Consider the following 23,584-nt stretch of genomic DNA (forward strand, 5'->3'; position numbering starts at 1 on the left):
GTGATTGTGAATGTTGTCTGTCTATCTGTGTTGGCCCTGCGATGAGGTGACGACTTGTCCAGGGTGTATTCCGCCTTCCGCCCGAATGTAGCTGAGATAGGCTCCAGCACCCCCCCATCATCCCAAAAGGGACAAGCGGTAGAAAATGGATGGATGTCCTCGCGCACTAAGTGACTGAAAGAGTGCACACTTGCTGCTGATGATAATGTCACGTTATTGATGGGAAAATGCATTTTTGGACAATTAATGTTTTAAAATGTCTCTGACAATCTTGCACTTTCTGTTTTGAAATGACATGAATGGTTGTGACACTGTTTAATAAATACAGTTTGGGTCAATTGACTTAATTGTGGTTTCCCTCAGCATGAAAGTAAAAAAAAATCATATTTTAAAGCAGTATGAACAAAAATGTTTTAATGTAGACACATAGAATCATCATACTGCTGTGATTATATGAATCAAGCGTTCTTTCAAGGCTAAGGCAAAATATGGAGATGTATATGGTGTTTCGTGACATGGCTTAAAAATATTGCAATATTAATAAAAGGCCATTTCGCCTAGTCCTAGTGCAGCGGTTAAAATATTAGCTATAATGTCCGCACTTTGGACACCTTTGTTGTAGATGTTTATTCCTTTCCACTTCCCTGCTTTACAAAGTTGTCATGTATTTGTTATTGACAAACTGCACCATTATTTGTTTTGTAAAGAGGATAGTTTCGATGTTTCTACATCCATTTCCAGTTGGCCAGTTAAGTGGTTCTCCCCTTCTGTTCTTGGCATGACCTGGTGTAAAACCTGGGTTTACGGCGCACAATATTGTTCTGCCTTAATCGTCTCAAGCAGCCATTATTCATGGGACTCTTCAGTGTCCTGGAACCCTTCCTCCTGGACGGGAGATTGTCTTCTCTTGTGGGGCATTCCATTGCTAGGTGATGCCTTTCATTCACCTGTTGCCTGGCTTGCTGGCGGTAGCCATCAATCTTTATCTTTTTAACGAAACAGTATCTCACTCCAGCCAGTTTGAAAGCTGAGTGTCAGGAAGCAGTTCAAGAATTGTGGTCCAGATCTGCGGTCTCAATAAGTCCAATGACAGCGCAGGAAAGCATCAGTTCCCTTCATGAAGAAGTGACATCATGTTATTTGGAATGCTGGCAGGCTTTCCAATATCCATCCATCCATTTTCTACGGCTTGTCCCTTTAGGGGATGTGGGGGGTGTTGGAGCCTATCTCAGCTGCATTCGGGCAGAAGGCGGTGTACACCCTGGACAAGTCGCCACCTTATAGCAGGGCCAACACAGATAGACAACATTCACACTCAGTTTTAAACCAACAGATATGCAGCTGGCATTTGAAGTTTAAAAACAGACATAATACTAAATATACGCAAATTGAAAGGAAGTCCCTTTAAAGGGGAACATTATCACAATTTCAAAAGGGTTAAAAAACAATAAAAATCAGTTCCCAGTGGCTTGTTTTATTTTTCGAAGTTTTTAAAAAAAGCTTTAAAGTTCTTGATTTTCCCTATTTGCGACGCGACTGTCCATTTCCCTGTGACGTCATACAGGGCTGCCAATACAAACAACATGGCGGTTACCACAGCAAGATATAGCCACATTAGCTCGGATTCAGACTCGGATTTCAGCGGCTTCAACAGATTACGCATGTATTGAAACAGATGGTCGGAGCATGGAGGCAGGTAGCGCAAAAAAAAATTGAAGAAGGAACTGAAGCTATTGAGCGAATAGCTATTGACGCTATTCGGCCATAGCATGGGTGTACCTAATGAAGTGGCCCATAGCATGGCTGCCTTATTAGCATCGCCGGTAAAATGTGCGGACAAAACGATCAGGACTTTTGCATCTTGTGACACTGGAACAACTTAAATATGTCGATTGGTAAGTGTTTGTTTCAGTTTAATGTGGGTATCTAGTTTCAAATGTACATACAGCTAGCGTAAATAGCATGTTAGCATTGATTAGCGTAGCATGTTAGCATCGATTAGCTGGCAGTCATGCTGCGACCAAATATGTCTGATTAGCACATAAGTCAACAACATCAACAAAACTCCCCTTTGTGATTTTGTTGGCTTAATCGTTGCAAATGCATCTGCAGGTTATCCATACATCTCTGTGCCATGTCTGTCTTAGCATCGCCGGTAAAATGTGAAGACACTCTGGCAAATTCAATGGGGGTCTGGCGGCAGATTTCTTGCCAGTGGTGCAACTTGAATCCCTCCCTGTTAGTGTTGTTACACCCTCCGACAACACACCGACGAGGCATGATGTCTCCAAGGTTCCAAAAAATAGTCGAAAAAACGGAAAATAACAGAGCTGAGACCCGGTGTTTGTAATGTTTTGAAAATGAAAATGGCGGGTGTATTACCTCGGTGACGTCACGTTCTGACGTCATCGCTAAAAGACGGATAAACAGAAAGGCATTTAATTTGCCAAAATTCACCCATTTAGAGTTCGGAAATCGGTTAAAAAAAACACATGGTCTTTTTTTCTGCAACATCAAGGTATATATTGACGCTTGCATAGGTTTGGTGATAATGTTCCCCTTTGGCATTAGGGTGTCAAACTCTCAATTAATTGCAGGCCACTTTGCAGTCACGGTGGCCTTCTGACAGCCAGTTCTAATAAGTGTGAAAGATGAACGCCTCGCTAGATTACTGTTATTACAAGTGCTCCTGCATTCGGTAGGACACATATAGAGGTCATTTTGAAATCAGTCAAGTTTATAAGTTATTGAATATAGTGTTGAGCAGATACAAATAAAGATATATGTCTTTTCAAAAACATTTATTTAATCATATTTATTTAATCATGCTGTTGTGTTGTATGAATTAATCCGATTGAAAGTGCACATTCCCTGCCAAGGTACTCAGCATCAAGGGTTGGAATTGGGGGTTAAATTACCAAGAATGATTCCTGGGCGTGGCTACTGCTCCTGCCCACTGCTCCACTCACCCCCCAGGGGGTGATAAAGGGTGATGGGTCAAATGCAGAGGATAATTTCGCCACACCGACTGTGTGTGTGACAATCATGGGTACTTTAACTTTAATATTAGGACATTTAGCAAGAAAGATGAACAACCAACTGTTGTCATCCATGCATGGTTGGCATTAGTAGCCTGCTCATGGTTTCTAAACGTAGCAAGTTTTTAGTGACTGTGACTTCAGGTGGACCTTAGCGTTTGTATGAGATTAAAAGGGCTGTTTGCATCCTTTGCACAGGTGTGTTCCGAGGATTATACCCCGCCCTCTTCTGGGTATTTAGAAAGGCTACATCAAAATTAAATAATACCTCAAAAATAGAAGTAGAAGCATTTAAGTCCCATCTCAAAACTAATTTGCATACTCCCCCCACAGATGATGCACTAGCTGTCCAAAGTCGGCACCCAGGGTGGACCACTCATCTGTGCATCAGTTGGGGAAGTCTGCGCTGCTGACCTGTCTCCACTCAAGATGATCTCCTGCTGGCCCCACTATGGACTAGACTCTCACTATTATGTTAGATCCACTATGGACTGGACTCTCACAATGTTATGCAAGACCCACTTGACATCCATTGCACCGGTCGCCCAGGGGGGCCCACATCCGCGGTCCCCTCCAAGGTTTCTCATTGTATCCCATTGGGTTGAGGTTTTCTTGCCCTGATGTGGGATCTGAGCAGAGTAGGTCGTTGTGGTTTGTGCAGCCCTTTGAGACACTCGTGATTTAGGGCTAATAAATAAACTTCGATTGATTAATCCCGCGCCCCCCAAAAGGGTCGCTCTCAGCCATGTTTCTGTCACACAGACGAAGAAGTCAAGTCCGCGGGAAGTGAAGAAATCCTTCAGGATAAACGTTTTGTTTGTCAAAGATCTTGCGTTCACAAGACCGAACCTGGCGGGGGCCAGCACGTCCAACGGCGCAGCTAATCCAGGTGGGGCCCGACACACAGCCCGCAGGTGGTGGGAGAGAGGAGCCACGAGGCGGGAAAGGAAGGCAGGAATCCGGCCATCTGAAAAATTTGACTGGGACGTCGAAAAACCAACATCGAAGTTGATCATATCAGTGGGAGAGGGGCAAAGATCCAACAGTGTTTGGCCGTCATACACAAGCAGTGAGCTGACAGAGACAAAAATAGACGCAAACAACACAAAAACGGACAGAGCTGACAGCGAGAGACGGCAGGGCAAAGCACATACTGGCGCCATCTTCTGGAAACTCGAAAGTGACGTTACTCAAATAGTGAAAGGTAAGTGTTGTTTTTTTTAGTAACCAGCAAGCACAGTACAGTTAGTAGAACAACTGTTTTTATTACTGTGTATTTGATAGGTGCCGTCTGAAATTCAACTATTTCTTTTATTTATATATATAATAAAATAAATATATATAGCTAGAATTCAATGAAAGTTAAGTATTTCATACACATATATATATATATATACACATATATATATATACACACACACACATATATACATATATATATACACACACACACATATATATATATATATATATATATATATATATGAAATACAAGAGTGGGTGAATTGGCTGTAAATATACTCTCTTAACAACGCCCCGCCCAAACCACACCTTCGCCCCACCCCCGACCACGCCCCCCACCCCGCACCTCCCGAAATCGGAGGTCTCAAGGTTAGCAAGTATGCTTAAAGACCTACTGAAACCCACTACTACCCGCCACGCAGTCTGATAGTTTATATATCAATGATGAAACATTAACATTGCAACACATGCCAATACGGCCTTTTTAGTTTAATAAATTGCAATTTTTAATTTTCCCGCGAAGTGTCCTGTTGAAAACGTCGCGGAATGATGACGCTTATATTGACACGTGCGCGTGACGTTATTGGTTGTAGCGGACATTTTATCCCAGCACCACTCATGGCTAAAAGTCGTCCGATTTAATCGCATAATAACACAGTATTCTGGACAGATGTGTTGGTCTGGGTCTGGCCCACAGACCTTGAGTTTGATTTAGTGCATCCGTCATTTATTTAAAACAGTTTTACTGGAAATGACACAACCACTGATTTTGTCTCTCAGGATGTCGTCTTCTGTATTCAGACCCCCCTCCCACCCCACCCCGCCTCCAAAATAGTGACTTTTTTTTCTGCTAAAAGACTAAAAAACATTTTCTAGAGTGAGCACCCAGTGAGCATACAAAACTTTTGCTGACTTTTTAACTTGTTAGCTTGCTTTGTCACCAACTATGGAAATTTAAGCGAGACAGGAAGTGTTTTTCGGACCAGGAGCTAAACAATGTGTTATAAGTTCTTTTTTTTGCAAATGTCGATCTGAAATTGGAGAAGACCTTTGCCAAGGCAGGTTGTATGCTCTAAGACAGGGGTGTCAAACGTACGGCCCAAGGGCTGGATCAGGCCTGCGAACAGGTTTTATCCGGCCCGCGGGATGAGTTTGCAAAGTATGATGCTACATATGTACAAAATAAACCACATGATGTTAGTACATCAGTCCGGGAAAATGATCAAACTACATAAATAGCATACTGTAATTTGATTTTCATATGTATTTTTTATCTTGATGGATTGAAAATTAACACCAATGATTTGACTGATGATCGCCCGGACGCGGGTCACCGGGGCCCCCCTCTGGAGCCAGGCCCGGAGGTGGGGCACGATGGCGAGCGCCTGGTGGCCGGGCCTGTTCCCATGGGGCCCGGCCGGGCACAGCCCGAAGAGGCAACGTGGGTCACCCCTCCAATGGGCTCACCACCCATAGCAGGGGCCATAGAGGTCGGGTGCATTGTGAGCTGGGCGACAGCCGAAGGCAGGGCACTTGGCGGTCCGATCCTCGGCTACAGAAGCTAGCTCTTGGGACGTGGAACGTCACGTCACTGGGGGGGAAAAGAGCCTGAGCTAGTGCGCGAAGTCGAGAAATTCCGGCTGGATATAGTCGGACTCACTTCGACGCGCAGCAAGGGCTCTGGAACCACTTCTCTCGAGAGGGATTGGACCCTCTTCTACTCTGGCGTTGCCGGCAGTGAGAGGCGACGGGCTGGGGTGGCAATTCTTGTTTCCCCCCGGCTCAAAGCCTGTACGTTGGAGTTCAACCCGGTGGACGAAAGGGTAGCCTCCCTCCGCCTTCGGGTGGGGGGACGGGTCCTGACTGTTGTTTGTGCTTATGCACCAAACAGCAGTTCAGAGTACCCACCCTTTTTGGGAACGCTCGAGGGAGTACTGGAAAGTGCTCCCCCGGGTGATTCCCTTGTCCTACTGGGGGACTTCAACGCTCACGTTGGCAACGACAGTGAAACCTGGAGAGGCGTGATTGGGAAGAATGGCCGCCCGGATCTGAACCCGAGTGGTGTTTTGTTATTGGACTTTTGTGCTCGTCACAGTTTGTCCATAACAAACACCATGTTCAAACATAAGGGTGTCCATATGTGCACTTGGCACCAGGACACCCTAGGCCGCAGTTCCATGATCGACTTTGTAGTTGTGTCATCGGATTTGCGGCCACATGTTATGGACACTCGGGTGAAGAGAGGGGCGGAGCTTTCCACCGATCACCACCTGGTGGTGAGTTGGCTGCGATGGTGGGGGAGGATGTCGGACAGACCTGGGAGGCCCAAACGCATTGTGAGGGTCTGCTGGGAACGTCTGGCAGAGTCTCCTGTCAGACAAAGTTTCAATTCCCACCTCCGGAAGAACTTTGAACATGTCACGAGGGAGGTGCTGGACATTGAGTCCGAGTGGACCATGTTCCGCACCTCTATTGTCGAGGCGGCAGATCGGAGCTGTGGCCGCAAGGTAGTTGGTGCCTGTCGGGGCGGCAATCCTAAGACCCCTTGGTGGACACCAGCGGTGAGGGATGCCGTCAAGCTGAAGAAGGAGTCCTATCGGGTCCTTTTGGCTCATAGGACTCCGGAGGCAGTGGACAGGTACCGACAGGCCAAGCGGTGTGCAGCTTCAGCGGTCGCGGAGGCAAAAACTCGGACATGGGAAGAGTTCGGGGAAGCCATGGAAAACGACTTCCGGACGGCTTCGAAGCGATTCTGGACCACCGTCCGCCGCCTCAGGAAGGGGAAGCAGTGCACTATCAACACCGTGTATGGTGCGGATGGTGTTCTGCTGACCTCGACTGCGGATGTTGTGGATAGGTGGAAGGAATACTTCGAAGACCTCCTCAATCCCACCAACACGTCTTCCTATGAGGAAGCAGGGCCTGGGGAATCTGTGGGGGACTCTCCTATTTCTGGGGCTGAGGTCGCTGAGGTAGTTAAAAAGCTCCTCGGTGGCAAGGCCCCAGGGGTGGACGAGAACCGCCCGGAGTTCCTTAAGGCTCTGGATGCTGTGGGGCTGTCTTGGTTGACAAGACTTTGCAGCATCGCGTGGACATCGGGGGCGGTACCTCTGGATTGGCAGACCGGGGTGGTGGTTCCTCTCTTTAAGAAGGGGGACCGGAGGGTGTGTTCCAACTATCGTGGGATCACACTCCTCAGCCTTCCCGGTAAGGTTTATTCAGGTGTAGTGGAGAGGAGGCTACGTCGGATAGTCGAACCTCAGATTCAGGAGGAACAGTGTGGTTTTCGTCCTGGTCGTGGAACTGTTGACCAGCTCTATACTCTCGGCAGGGTTCTTGAGGGTGCATGGGAGTTTGCCCAACCAGTCTACATGTGCTTTGTGGACTTGGAGAAGGCATTCGACCGTGTCCCTCGGGAAGTCCTGTGGGGAGTGCTCAGAGAGTATGGGGTGTCGGACTGTCTTATTGTGGCGGTCCGTTCCCTGTACGATCAGTGCCAGAGCTTGGTCCGCATTGCCGGCAGTAAGTCGAACACATTTCCAGTGAGGGTTGGACTCCGCCAAGGCTGTCCTTTGTCACCCTGTTCATAACTTTTATGGACAGAATTTCTAGGCGTAGTCAAGGCGTTGAGGGGTTCCGGTTTGGTAACCGCAGGATTAGGTCTCTGCTTTTTGCAGATGATGTGGTCCTGATGGCTTCATCTGACCGGGATCTTCAGCTCTCGCTGGATCGGTTCGCAGCCGAGTGTGAAGCGACCGGAATGAGAATCAGCACCTCCAAGTCCGAGTCCATGGTTCTCGCCCGGAAAAGGGTGGAGTGCCATCTCCGGGTTGGGGAGGAGACCCTGCCCCAAGTGGAGGAGTTCAAGTACCTAGGAGTCTTGTTCACGAGTGAGGGAAGAGTGGATCGTGAGATCGACAGGCGGATCGGTGCGGCGTCTTCAGTAATGCGGACGTTGTACCGGTCCGTTGTGGTGAAGAAGGAGCTGAGCCGGAAGGCAAAGCTCTCAATTTACCGGTCGATCTACGTTCCCATCCTCACCTATGGTCATGAGCTTTGGGTCATGACCGAAAGGATAAGATCACGGGTACAAGCGGCCGAAATGAGTTTCCTCCGCCGTGTGGCGGGGCTCTCCCTTAGAGATAGGGTGAGAAGCTCTGCCATCCGGGAGGAACTCAAAGTAAAGCCGCTGCTCCTTCACATCGAGAGGAGCCGGATGAGGTTGTTCGGGCATCTGGTCAGGATGCCACCCGAACGCCTCCCTAGGGAGGTGTTTAGGGCACGTCCAACCGGTAGGAGGCCACGGGGAAGACCCAGGACACGTTGGGAAGACTATGTCTCCCGGCTGGCCTGGGAACGCCTCGGGATCCCCCGGGAAGAGCTAGACGAAGTGGCTGGGGAGAGGAAAGTCTGGGTTTCCCTGCTTAGGCTGTTGCCCCCGCGACCCGACCTCGGATAAGCGGAAGATGATGGATGGATGGATGGATTTGACTGATGAACATTATCAAATAATTTATTCAGAAAATATAAATAACGACACATAAAGTATAAAGACATTAGTAACCGCAACATGTGATTGTAAAAAAAACAACAACCCAAAAACATTATGATTTGTACATTTTCAGAATGTGCTTGTCCTATTTTTAAACAAAGAAAACAATCCGAAGTTGTCTTTCTTTTTAAGTTATCGTGCCGTGATTTTACCAGAGCGGCCCACTTGGGAGTCGATTTTTCTCCACGTAGCCCCCGATCTAAAATGAGTTTGACACCCCTATTCTAAAAGAATTGGAAAATTATACAAATTAGACTATGCCATGAGTTAGCTACTTGGAGGACTGCTAATTGCTTCTTTCCTCACTGAGGAGTTGGCCCACATACACAAAGACAGACTCTACTGACACAATGAGAATGTTCTGAATTTATAATTTGATATTTAAATACAGACAATAACAATCATTTTTCCAAAAAATCAAAAAGTTTGCATTTTCAAAGTGCTTTAGTATGGCCATTTGTTTGCATGAATACATTTATGCATTTACAGCTCATTAGATGTCGTAAAAGTGTAAAGCACACTTGTAAACAATAGTAAGTCTTAATGAGATAAGGATGTTTCCTTGTTTGCCTGATTAATTTCAGCAACTGTTAAAAACCAATCAAAACAAAGTTGGCTGTCTTTTGTTTACTTGTTGACCTGATGCATGTAATAGATGAATAGCATTCCGATTGATGGCTTTTTTTTGCTGAAAACCCTCTAAAAACCAAATAATCCACGTTCAGTGGCTTTAAAAAATAACATGGGCAAACAGTGACATCCCTGTCCCACTGAAGCTGTACATTTAATCATTCACAAATGTCCAAAAAAACGTATTAGTCGTATCATCATAGCCATTAAAATGGTTTGCAAATATGTGACTGTTACAATAAAACAGTCATATTTTTAATATAACACCAACTGGTGTTGTGTACTGTATGTTGTTTTAGAAGTATGTTCCCTGCACACCTTGTAATGTGTATTGCTGTTCTTGGTGCGTCGTATGTACACCTATACCCTCTCATCCTCTGGGTCCAAATAATGTACAGTTAGGTACAGAAGTATTTGGGGATTTTATCATTCTGATGACTGACAGCAAATAATCGAAATGATTTCATTCAAATATAAAACAATTTGGTGTATATACAAATATGTAAATGTTCCAAATACTATTTATACCTTCAAAATGGACATATTAAACAGAAGTAGTTAGATGTAAGATATCATATTTGGTGAAATTTGAAAGTCTGCCCTTCAATCCTGTCCTGACATTATTTGAAATATTTAATTTAAAATCCATTCTGGAAGTGTACAAATAGCTCTGGATTCAACTGGAAGTGTGACATCGCCTGTTTCATTGGCCTGATTGGTCCTGTCAGTGGCACTTTCACTGACACTCAGGACTTTAGGAAGACATGCCACTGACCAGACTCCTCAGTTGTTTGACAACAGTCTCTATCAGCTTCTGTTTGTCTCTGTCATTCTTCCTGAACTGGGAGAAGATGTTGTTCTTCTTATTGGTGTCCTTCATCCTTGAGAGAACAAGATGCAGAAGCAGTTAATCAAGTGTGTAACGATCTTGGTATTACTGATGAAATGATTTGAGTAACACATTTAGTTGGAGTCTGCAATGTAATCCGTCTTTTTTACCAATTATTAAACCTGATTTAACTTTAGGTATTTAGAGTTGTGATGAATGAGACTAAACACAAGTGAAAATTGGTTTACACTGCATGCTAAACATATCACGTATAGAAAGATGATTAAAAAGCTGAACCTACCCTCTGTATACTCTGCAGCACAATAAGAGAGAAAATATACAATATAAAAGATGATTTCATACAAACAGATTCTATAGATCCTTGAGGGGAGAGTGAGATTATGAAAACTCACTTTTACATGTCTGAATAATAAAAGTAATAAAAAAAAACAATAGAATCAAAAAGTCATGTCAATGTGTGGTATCTCACAAAGATGGGTACACCCTTCATTGTTCAGCAACCATTTAATTATCTACTTCTATACCAGGCCTGGGCTTTGTGCCTCGTCTGAGCTGTTGTGACGTAGATGACCATAGTAACTAATTAGATGACCATAATAACTAATTAGATTACCATAGAAACTGGTATATCATCCATAAGCGCAGATTCCAACCATTGAAATAATTTGTATAGGTCATTAGAAAATATCACTGCACATCATAAAGGCAGCTACACTTTCTATCTTAAAGATCTAAAAAAAATAATTTGGGAATGTCTGGCGGGCCAGATTGAAAAGCTCAACGGGCCGCAAGTGGCCCCCGGGCCTTAATTTGCCCAGGTCTGTTCTATACCTTCTCAAGGGCCAATAGTAGAAAGGAAAATTGGATATACTGTAATTTAGAGTAGTTTATGTGCAGTATAGATTTATAATCCCCAGAAGACAACACCGTTATTGTCTAGTTTGCAACATGTCATTATGCCTATGTCAATATTACAAAAGTTGATTTTTGCAGATAGTTTATGTTCTGTATTACAGCAATAAAATTATGACAATTTGTTGTGAATTTCATTATTTATTTGTCAATGTACTACTTAGATATATTCTATTTTTACACTTGAAGCATTTCAATTACTAGTCTGTAAAACTTGAACTTGTGTTTTTTTAAATTTATTTTTTAAATATGCATGTTTTCCACCTTTAGGTACCGGTTTAAGCACCGGTACCATTTTCAAAGTACTGATTTGGTAATAGTATCACTTCATTATCTTTAAAATGTAAACAATACCCTCATCTGGGCCTTGCAGTGAACATGTATTAATAATGAAGTGTGTTGATAATTAAAAACCTAAAAACATTTTTTGGGGAGTAATTGTAATATAAGTAAAACACTGTTTTCTTTACCTTCCAGTCCTTTATTTCTGAACTCAATATGGATGTTTACAATCTATAAAGGCAAAACTTGGAAATTGTTCCAGACTGCGGGCATACTACCGTAAATTCCGGACTATAAGCAGCTACTTTTTTCTTACACTTTGAACCCTGCGGCTTTTAAAATGGTGCGGCTAATTTATAGATTTTTCTCCAACAACAGCCATAATAAAAGAGTGAAAAACAAACAATCAAATACACCTAAAACGTGTTTTGTTTGTGCTATGGTGCCATTTTATGGACGAATTTGCTCACTGCAAGTGTCTTTCCATTTACACGTTTTTTTTTCCTTCTATTGCAGTACCGTGTTTGTCTTCCAGCCGTGCATAGCGTTTTGAATCGTATGGCTTCTTCATTCATCACTCCAAGCAATGCGTGTAAGTTTAACAATATAACTAAAACAGTATATAATTACTAAACTGTGCCATGTGTGATGTCTGTGGTAGTTTTTTTTATGCATCATTAGTATGAGCTGATATGGTAACACGTTTACGAGTGTGTGTTAGTATTATTAACTTACAATGTCCTTATTTTTTATATTGTTTCAATTTCACAAATTTCTCAGTAAATTCACCAAAATGTCACCATGGAGTTATTAAGTCTGTTGGGGTGATTGGAGAGCTAGCTTTCGCATCTAAAGGGTCAATGACAATGACTTCTGTTTTGTTTGATCAACCGTTTTACTGCCATCTATACTTTATATGATATTCTTATCAGTAGAAAAAACAATATCAGCCAGCCCATATTATTGAACTTACCTACTGGTAATTTTAAAGTATAGAAACATTGGATTTTTATCATACCAGCCTTAGAGAAGATCTACTGTTTTTTGAAATGTAAGAGGTGTCCTCAATTTTGTGTCTGATGCACTCACTCACTTCTCAAGTAAAGCCAACGCTGTGGCTGGGTTCACTCTGAGGTACTTGGAGGTCGGCTGGCCATAGTCCGCGAGATATGTTGACCAGTCCCATACCATGAACAGGTCCAGGAGCTACAAGTCCCAAACATAAACACACAGACAAAACAGAACAGAACAAACTGTAAATAAAAAACTTCTCCTAAAAGAACTTTGAAAAAGGAAAATGGGACGAGATAAAGTTACTAGTAGCATGTGTAAATGTAAATGGTTTAAGTTTAAATTTATTTCGAACATGTATAACGTTTCAATATGATAAATCCCATATTGTACATATTTTCACTTGTTTTATTCCTTACAACATGTCCGAAAAGGAGTAGGAAGAAGCAAAGCTTAATCAAGCCTACCCCCTTTCTACTTCACAGCAATTACTAACACATATGTTGACTTCCTGTTCTCAGTTTATACACAATTTACATCAATGATGCAATACAACAGACGTATTGTTTGTTACTATGTGCCCTGTGATTGTCTGGTAAACATGCGAAGCAAACCTATGACAGTTTGATGGTCAACAGTACTGAGCACTGTCTGCTGCCAAACTCCACCCACCACATGTAGTGAAAACTCCTCATTGCTATAATTCACCTGTTTAACGAACAATTTGTAAAAGTGATACAAAAAGTTACCTCTGACTAGTAGGCTTAGGAATTAAATCAAATTTTAGGGTGCTTGTTGTCGCCGAAAGGGGGCACAAAAATTAGCTGATTTATTCAAGTTTTTATTTGAGATTTGTGAGCGTGTCTCAAAGACTCCTTCTACATCACAAGGCACAGACATCTGTCTAGTATTTCTGATTCTAAGTTGGGATCATTTAAGTAGATTCTGTAAGAGGGCTTCCTTAAAGTACGAACCCTGGAATTCTCCCAAAATAACAGGCTTCCATTTCTGCTTCAGGGATCTTCACATAGTGGACAAGGACACTGCATTTCACAGTGATCAGTGAAACTGGTGGGAAGTATTTATTTGTGATGTTTTAAAGAAGCGCTAACAATTCTTTTTGGGTTCTCAACAGTGTATTTTGTTAGGGGTGTTTTGTTAATACTATTAATAATAGAGTGGATTATACAATGTGGTTAATTTCAAAATAGAAAAAGTGGTTCACTGTAAACTTCCCAGTCCAATATATGCTTTTATGTCACCAAAAGTCGCCAATAAAACAAAAAAAGTTGCAAGAGTTGTCGCTTCTTGCTTTTTTTTTTAAAGATCAACGCTCAGTTCATTTCCAGTAAGTAAATAAAAACAATACAATTTTTAAATAAACATAAATATGATACACTATATTATGATTTACAAGGTTTCCATTTAGTGATGTGAAACAATGCACAAAAGTACAGTGTGAATGATTAATTTTATAGTTAGTAAAGTTCCTTATTGGCTGAAGTACACCTTTGATAGTTCCTCCTTGTAGCTGAAAAATGCCAGCTCAGTGCTTTCGTCTTATCCATAGTACTTAGTCTCTTTACATCGCGGCTCTCCAAACTTTTACTACTAAAGGCTGCAACCTGAATGAGGGGTTATTACTATCAGCATTTCAGCTTTTCTCGTTAAATTGTACCATTTTTTAAAATGTTTTCCCATTTTTTAAAATCTGCCACAGCCCAATCAAAATGAGCCAAGGTTCGCAAATAGCCCCTGATCCATAATTTGAACACTCCTGGTTTATGTATTTCATATGGGTAGTGTTACCAGGCCCTGTCACATTAACATTGACACATTAACATGAGTTGTGGCTGATAGTAGCTCTTGAAAAAATGTGGTCACCGTGTGTTGTTACTGTGTGTTACTAAAGTTATCGTGAGCGCATCGGCGGTGGTTTCTCTTATTGACCACGCGAGGCATTACAGTACAGTACATCGCACTTCCACACGAGCTGGTGTCTGTTAGACAGATAGACTTGGCCACACTTTAGAATGCATCTGTTCTTCAATATATTAGTATGTTGAAAATACAATGATGTGCATATATTACCTTTTAAATCAGCTTCCACTTTTACGGAGACCAGAAAACCTCAAGGCTTTTTTTAATCGGGCTAGTTTTGTAAAGCATGTGCCCGCGCGTCCATTTCTTCACAAAATGAAACCAACAGTCACACTTCATGTTCTGTTGTTGAATAAGGTTTACAATTAATGGGATAATGTCACATATCTCATGAACCCAAACAAAAGCTCAGTATTATCCATCCACAAAGTTTTGCATATGGGCTTACTTATGCAAATTAGACAATGCTACTCTGCTAGGGATACAGGAAAACTTCAACGCACTGAGGGTCTGATGAACGAGGCCATATACTGTACAATCTTGAAGAAGATGAAGCTGGAACTTCAAGATGCCTAGTGACAGTCTCGAAACCAAAAGGTATTTCGAGATTATTTGTAAAGAAAAGTGCACCAAAATACCTCCTGAAAAACGACAAGAAAGAGAATCACTAACAGTATTTATTTAAGTAAATCAAAACCGATTAATTTATAACTGGGGTTTGACTTCGTAAATATATTCATATTCTGTATCCCTCCGGTAAAATAAATCTGCCATAAAAATTATTGACTGTTAATGCTTTTTTTTCAGGCTGTAAACCCCAAAACAAGGTCAGCATGGGTTCAAATTATAATTTACCCCACTGTATGAGCAAATGATTTAGAGAAACAAGAAGGAACTCAGTTGTTGGGAAATTCTGCTTCTACATGATAAGTTTGAACAACTTTTGAAATGACACCCCCCAATGACCCCTGGTTAACCTGGATTTCACCCCCCCCCAGCGTGCACCCACACACAGTGTATGCAAATGTCATTGGGTGAAACAGCTGGGTGTTTTGCTCACGTTGAAAGAGCAGTGAAAGAACAGCTTAGTGATAATAGCATTATTCAGCTGACTAAGTGAGGCTCTGCAACAACTGCTATTATTCTCACCTGGAGCTAAATGATGAGCCACAAGCTGATGTGTAGAGGATGCCACATATTTACATCAAAGCTCTCGGTAAGCTCCACATTCGGACAACAACTCCTTATGATTGATGTATAACAACATGACCTTGTGGGAGAAATTGTAATTGTTTTAAAATGCCTGCAATAAAAAGTCGTAAAAACAGTGATGTGTACAGAGTAGCTACGTCAGCCCACACATGAGGCCATGTACAGTAGATTCTTGGATAAGAACAACCTGGCATCAGCCATACACTGTCGATGTGTTGTGGATAGGTCTTCCACCATGAATATGACCAAAATGACAAGCACAAGACAACGGGTTCGTGTGTCAAGATAAGATTCTTGAATAGACCAGTCAGTCGCCATACCTTAAAGGGGAACATTATCACCAAACCTATGCAAGCGTCAATATATACCTTGTTGTTGCAGAAAAAAGACCATGTATTTTTTTAACCGATTTCCGAACTCTAAATGGGTGAATTTTGGCAAATTAAATGCCTTTCTGTTTATCGGTCTTTTTGCGATGACGTCAGAACGTGACGTCACCGAGGTAATACACCCTCCATTTTCATTTTCAACACATTGTAAACATTGGGTCTCAGCTCTGTTATTTTCCGTTTTTTTGACTATTTTTTGGAACCTTGGAGACATCATGCCTCGTCGGTGTGTTGTCGGAGGGTGTAACAACACTAACAGGGAAGGATTCAAGTTGCACCACTGACAAGAAATCTGCCGCCAGACACCCATTGAATTGGCCAGAGTGTCTGCACATTTGACCGGCGATGCTAAGACAGACATGGCACAGAGATGTATGGATAACCTGCAGATGCATTTGCAACGATTAAGTCAACGAAATCACAAAGGTGAGTTTTGTTGATGTTGTTGACTTATGTGCTAATCAGACATATTTGGTCGCAGCATGACTGCTAGCTAATCGATGCTAATATGCTACGCTAATCGATGCTAACATGCTATTTACGCTAGCTGTATGTACATTTGAAACTAGATGCCCACATTTAATGCAAAACCAACACTTACCAATCGATGGATTTAAGTTGCTCGAGTGTCACAAGATGCGAAAGTCCTGATCGTTTGGTCAGCACATTTTACCGGCGATGCTAATAAGGCAGCCATGCTATGGGCCACTTCATTAGGTACACCCATGCTATGGCCGAATAGCGTCAATAGCTATTCGCTCAATAGCTTCAATTTCTTCTTCAATTTCGTTTTCGCTATCTGCCTCCATACTCCGACCATCTGTTTCAATACATGCGTAATCTGTTGAATCGCTTAAGCCGCTGAAATCCAAGTCTGAATCCGAGGTAATGTCGCTATATCTTGCTGTGGTAACCGCCATGTTGTTTGTATTGGCAGCCCTGTATGATGTCACAGGGAAATGGACAGTCGCGTCGCAAATAGGGAAAATCAAGAACTTTTAAGCTTTTTTTAGGGATATTCCGGGAGATGTAAAATTTTGAAAAAAACAAGCCACTGGGAACTGATTTTTATTGTTTTTAACTCTTTTGAAATTGTGATAATGTTCCCCTTTAATCCTATTGATAAGTATCTGTGAAGTGCAGCAGAATTATTCCTGAGAAGTAAGCAACTCTGGTGACCAATTACAAGAAAAATCTTACCTCTGCCTCTCAAGGGTATCGCCAGGCACCAAGAAGTAAGTCATGCTACTGGCATAAACACTACTTCAAGGAATAATAAGGTTATTTTATTGAGCGGAAAATCTATATTAGGGTACATAGCTAAATAACACAACTCTGATCTACGATGTTAACAGTTCACAGGTATACTAGTGATTTAGGGCTATATAAGTAAACATTGATTGATTGATTGATAGACATACAAAAACAATTATTTATAATGCAGTATCTCCATATACTGTATATGCGGGCTTGTTTCTTTCAACATGATTCAAAAAAGAAAGCGTGTCAAAAGGCTATCTATTTCTTATTCAAAACAATTAGAAACATGCCCTATCAACCACGGTTTTTCATCCAATACCATGAACCCTGCGACTAACATTCCCTCCTGTCAATTTGTCTGACAAGCAGCCCCAAAAGCAATGAGTTAAAAGTAATTTTGAGGGATTTTGTTGGGCAGGCTGAGTCATGAATTTGTAAACACGCTCTTGGATGAGATTGCGGGCGATAGGTGGATGTAGTTGCCAGCTGTCACTGAAGGCAAAGGAATTTGTGAGCACCCAACAAAAGATCTGGAGTTGTCAAAACTAGCCTTAACTGGCAAAACACCTCTTTCTTGAAAAAGATAGGGTAAAGACTGCAGGAGTGGTATTGTGGATGGAAGTGTTTTCAAACAATCACTTTTGACAGAAGTCACAATGGCTACATTTAGTCAAGTTAAAGTACCAGTGATTGTCACACACACACACACACTAGGTGTGGTGAAATTTGTCCTCTGCATTTGACCCATCCCCTTGATCACTCCCTGGGAAGTGAGGGGAGCAGTGGGCAGCAGCGGTGCCGCACCCGGGAATCATTTATGGTGATTTAACCCCCAACTCCAACCCTAGATGCTGAGTGCCAACCAGGAAGGCAATGGGTTCCATTTTTATAGTCTTTGGTATGACTCGGCCAGGGTTTGAATTCACAACCTACCGATCTCAGGGCGGACACTCTAACCACTAGGCCACTGAGTAGGCCTTTTACAAGTTACAACCAAGAGGTACATTACAGTTCAAAGTGTAGTGGCAAGTTGTGATATAAAACACTTATCTGGATTGCTTTTGAAATACAATTACAACTTTGCAATTGATCCATTCAAGAGGAGTAAACACACAGACCCACAAATAGAGGATGGAGAAACTGGCTCAAAAGACTAAAAAGAATGGGTATTCTTGGTATATTTTAAAAATTATAACTTTACGGTACAACCAGCACAGGCCTCAGAAACCTTAGCCTACATTCTATTTTGATGCACATGTATACTTGTAGAGCTATTAGTTGTATCAATAAAGACAGTTTTGTGTTAAAGAAGTCAGAAAGTTTGAGCATGACCGATGTTTAACCTCATCCTCAGCCGGGCACTCAACATTTTTACCTTAGGCTAAGATTAACATGGTAGGCAAGGGACAAAGCTCCATCACTATGCTGCAGTAGAGGACAAAACAGATTTAGTTAGGACCACAGTTATTATGTAGGACCGTTGGTATATTCTTTGCAGGTTTTTTGTAAATTTGGACTCTAAACAAAAGTAATGTAAAAAAGGGTAGCTAAAAGTTCAGCGTGTACAACTGGTTGTCCAATAACTGGATGGTTAAGGGAACCCCACTGCCTTCAGCCATCCTATAGTCACTCTGCCTTTGTGTCCTTGGGCAAGACACTTGACCCACCTTGCCTTTAATGTCACCCACATTGTGACTGTGGTGGTCAACAGGGTGTGACTATGGAGTGAATGACTAATGCAATAAACGTAAAGAGCTTTGGGTTGAGCACAATATAACTACAATCTGTTTAATATTATTATTAGCAGCATAGAATAAAATATTTATCTGGTCTTTAATGTGTGTTTTAGTTTTTAGATTTTTGGAGGAATGATGTAATTTGAGATACAATTTTAATTTCTGAATTGGCTTAAGGCACACCTGAGTTTTTAAGTCATGCAGGTTGAATTGATTTACTTCATTCAAAAATTATATATATATATATATATATATATATATATATATATATATATATATATATATATATACACACATACATATATATATATATATATATATATATATATATATATATATATATATATATATATACACACATACATATATATATATATATATATATATATATATATATATATATATATGCAAGGATTTTCCACAGTATATTCACTCTGGCCTTGAAAGGTTGTGACCTGGACTGAATGAACAGTCAAGCCTCCACCCCAGGCCTAGATTAACAGGTCAACCCAGATAGAAGTTAATGAGACCCAGCAACACTTTACATACCAGTAGTGTTTACAAAAAAAGCAAGCCGGAGAGATGATGTCTGTAAGTGGGGGAATCAGTGTTTTCTTGAGCAGGTGAAAGCTAGGCCAGGGAAAAGTTGAAAAGGTCATAAAAAAGCAATACACAGAAGAAGGGGCCCAAAAAGCTAAAGAAACTAGAAGAAATCCAAAAAATACAATAAATCTGCCTAAGTGAATATGTAATTAATTCAAATGATATATATATATATATATATATATATATATATATACACACATATATGTATGTGTGTATACAGGTGTATATATATATATATATATATATTAGGGCTGCGAATCTTTGGGTGTTCCACGATTCGATTCAATATCGATTCTTGGGGTCGCGATTCGATTATATATCGATATTTTCGATTCAACGCGATTCTCGATTCAAAAACTATATTTTTCCGATTCAAAATGATTCTGTATTCATTCAATACATAGGATTTAAGCAGGATCTACCCCAGTCTGCTGACATGCTAGCAGAGTAGATTTTTTTTTTTAATCTTTTATAATTGTAAAGGACAATGTTTTATCAACTGATTGTAATAATGTAAATGTGTGGTAATTATTAAACAAACCAAAATATGACTTATTTTACCTTTGTGAAAACATTGGACAGTGTGTTGTCAAGCTTTTGAGATGCGATGCAAGTGTAAGCCACTGTTACACTATTGTTCGTCCATTTTAATTTTCATAAATGTCTAATGATAATGTCAATGAGGGATTTTAGGGATGTCGTGCATGAGGCAGGGCCAAAACTGCACACTAAGTGCTCTGTGCATAAAAAAACCTGTCGTCGACAAGTCCCGCGCCACCTGCTCAAGCGGTCCAACAGTCTAACAGAAACGCAGTGCTCAGTTCCAGGCAAAAGCTGTCACAATTGCCAACACACAAGTCAATCATGGACATCAAGACGCAATGGAAAAGCATTTTGGATAGGCTGGCTTGTTACCTCAAACAGCCATCGTGACTCGTGATAATGCTGGTGAAACTCTTCTGTTTGAGCAGACTTTTCCTTTCAGTGAAATATGTACAGGGATAAAATCAATCACATGGTTCAAACTGTTACTACTGTTCTTTGCATTGTTGCACTTTCCTAAAACAAATTGCTGTAAATCAGAAGGGTCCAAAGTTTGGCCCGGGGGCCACATCTCAATTTTTATTGACCTGGGACATAGCATAAAAATGAAATAAATTTATTATCCTGGACTTTGGGTCTTTCTGTGAAGAGTTTGCATGTTGTCCCCGGATTCAACTGCTTCCTCCCACCTTTAAAGACATGCACCTGGGGATAGTATGATTGGCAACACCAAATTGGCCCTCGTGTTTGAATGCGAGTGTGAATGTTGTCTATCTGTGTTGGCCCGGTGATGAGGTGGTGACTTGTCCAGGGTGTACCCCGCCTTATGCTCGAATGCAGCTGGGTTAGGCTTCAGTCACGGACAAGCAGTAGAAAATGGATGGAATAGTTTGCTTCATTGCATCTAAAGTAAAGCTTTAATAGCTTGTAATGCAGTATATTGACCTATTTTTACCCATCTGTATTGCACAAAATGAATGTTAAGTGGCCCCTGCAGCCTTCAGTTTTTTTGTTTGCTATATCTATTCTTTATTTAAGAATTTTAATTATTGGAGATTTAGCTGCCATAAAAATATTTTAGCTCATAAATCAAGCAGTTTTATTTTGCATGTTGATCTTTTATTGCACTAAAAATTAAACAAATCAATAAACTAAACCTTATTACAGAGTTGCGTGCTGAAATGGGATTATGCCATACCGTTACACCCCTGGAATACATGCAAGAGCAGTGAGTTTCCAATTGAACAGACTTCCTTACGATAACAACAAACCAAATCAGATTAGGATGTTCACATGCTTTTAAAAAAATGGTTTTAATTGATTTAATGCAATAGTTAGGTTTTCTTTGCAGTGCATGTAAACATACTAAGAGAAGGACACCTTACCTGTCTTAAGTCGATAAAAGCCAATTGGAGTGTGTCTCCTTGGAAACCTGGGACTGGCTCTGAGCTGGCAAACACTGAGAAAAACAAACGTACATTAAAAATAACCATACCATTACTGTATCATATCATATGATAACAACATGATCCATCATCATCGTCATCTTCACTATCATAAGACTGTTACTGTTTCAATTCGACAGAAAGTGAACCAAGACTTTGTTGTCTATTAATGCATTACACGCCTGTTGTACATTTTGCAATTCAGCTCTTTGTTCATGAACAAAAAGTTGTCCAAAAAGTAGTGAAATATTGAACACATAATTCAAAAATTAAAACATTAAGTTCAACTGTAGAGTTTCAGGTTCGTCCTGAAATTTCGACCCAAAAAATAAATATCCTGCACGTTTTGTGAGTTGTCTATGTAATGAGTAGGTAAACCTCAACTTCACGTAAAGTGCTGGCGATCTGGGAGACCGCCTGGGTTTTAGCTTAACAGTAGTACGCTGGTCTCTCACGCAGGCGATGTGGGTTCAAGTATTGCACGGAGCAGTACAAAAAAGAGAGCGTACACAATCGCTAGATGAAGCTGAGCTGTTTGTGATTGACAGCTATGAACACCAATTATTGCATTCTGCCGTCATGCTATGTTATGTTTTACGTCGTGAGTATATACATTTGAGTTACAGGTTGCTGTTTTTTTCCCACACCTTGCCCGTGCGAAGGAGATGATTGGTAATTTAAATGATAGCGGACGACACCCACCCAATCGGAGAAAAAAAACATTAAAAACATGTCCTACTTTGTAGAAGCCCACTGCTCAGAAGCCAGCCTTTGCTCTATGCAGCGAAAAATTTCCAAATGACAGACAGACATCAATAAAAATGTGGAGAAGTTGCTAAATGTCTGTTTGACGTGTTTCAATTCGTTAAGTCTTCTGATTCTACAAACTGGACGATTGAGCAATACCCTTCGTACATAAAAAAATTATTCAGTATATGGCCAAAGCATATCAACAACTCTGACCTTCCAGTCAATCACTTACAATAAGAATTCCTATTGTTACACGGCAGAGAAGAAGCCCGTTAGAAACATTTCCAGAAGTCTGCTCCCCAAACAAACAAAAAACATTGCATTATTTCATAAAACTACTTTAGTTATTTGTAGTACATAGCATTTTATTGCTTTTTAAAACAATATTTGAATGGTAAATGATCAGTAATTATATAGCGCTTTACTTTACTCACTTGAAATGATACCCAAAGCACTTTACAATATACAAAACCCAAAACCAGTGAAGTTGGAATGTTGTGTAAATTTTAAATAAAAACAGAACACTGACCACAGAACTTTCCTCCAGAAAGTCTTATCTTTGTCCATGTGATGTCAGATGAAACAAAAAATTAGCTGCTCCCAGTACAATACCCAGCAATATGTTTGGAGGAGAAAAAGTGAGGCCGATAATCCCAGGAACACCACACCTACCATCAACCATGGTGGTAGTATTGTGCTCCGGGCCTGTTTTGCTGCCAATGGAATTGGTGCTTTACAGAGAGTAAATGGGACAATGAAAAAGGAGGATTACCTCCAAATTCTTCAGGACAACCTAAAATCATCAGCCCAGAGATTGGGTCTTGGGCGCAGTTGGGTGTTCTATCCGGACAATGACCCAAACACACGTCAAAAGCGGTAAAGGAATGGCTAAATCAGGCTACAATTAAGGTTTTCGAATGGCCTTCCCAAACCTCTGACTTAAACGTCTGGACAATTCTGAAGAAACAAGTCCATGTCAGAAAACAACACATTTAGGTGAACTGCACCAATTTTGTCAAGAGGAGTGGTCAAAAATACAATCAGAAGCTTGCCAGAAGCCTGAATGGCTACCAAAAGCGCCTTTGATCGGTAGGTTGGGAGTTCAAACCTCGGCCGAGTCATACCAAAGACTATATAAAAATGGGACCCATTGCCTCCCTGCTTGGCACTCAGCATCAAGAGTTGGAATTGGGGGTAAAATCACCACAAATGATTACCGGGCGCGGCACCACTGCTGCCCACTGC

At 41.2% G+C, this 23,584-nt stretch overlaps 1 protein-coding gene and 1 long non-coding RNA gene across 9 annotated transcripts in view; one reads left to right on the plus strand and one right to left on the minus strand.

The window, feature by feature from the left end:
- The window catches only part of LOC133557857 (uncharacterized), a 62,461-nt gene extending 47,797 nt beyond the window's left edge, over nucleotides 1-14,664 (plus strand). Inside the window, exons 2-3 of the long non-coding RNA XR_009807856.1 lie at nucleotides 3,372-4,242; nucleotides 12,023-14,664. This is a non-coding gene — a long non-coding RNA (uncharacterized LOC133557857). The remainder of the gene's footprint in view (nucleotides 1-3,371; nucleotides 4,243-12,022) is intronic.
- The window catches only part of exoc6 (exocyst complex component 6), a 77,118-nt gene continuing 62,720 nt past the window's right edge, over nucleotides 9,187-23,584 (minus strand). For all 8 annotated transcript variants that reach the window (XM_061908713.1, XM_061908718.1, XM_061908716.1 and 5 more), the window contains 3 exons: nucleotides 21,530-21,603; nucleotides 12,600-12,712; nucleotides 9,187-10,343 (listed from right to left, as the gene is read on the minus strand). In XM_061908713.1, coding sequence (XP_061764697.1) covers nucleotides 10,217-10,343; nucleotides 12,600-12,712; nucleotides 21,530-21,603 — 314 coding nt within the window. In that variant the 3' untranslated portion in view covers nucleotides 9,187-10,216. The remainder of the gene's footprint in view (nucleotides 10,344-12,599; nucleotides 12,713-21,529; nucleotides 21,604-23,584) is intronic.

The sequence above is a fragment of the Nerophis ophidion genome, linkage group LG08 (assembly GCF_033978795.1).
Source record: "Nerophis ophidion isolate RoL-2023_Sa linkage group LG08, RoL_Noph_v1.0, whole genome shotgun sequence".
NCBI classification, from domain to species: Eukaryota; Metazoa; Chordata; class Actinopteri; order Syngnathiformes; family Syngnathidae; genus Nerophis; species Nerophis ophidion.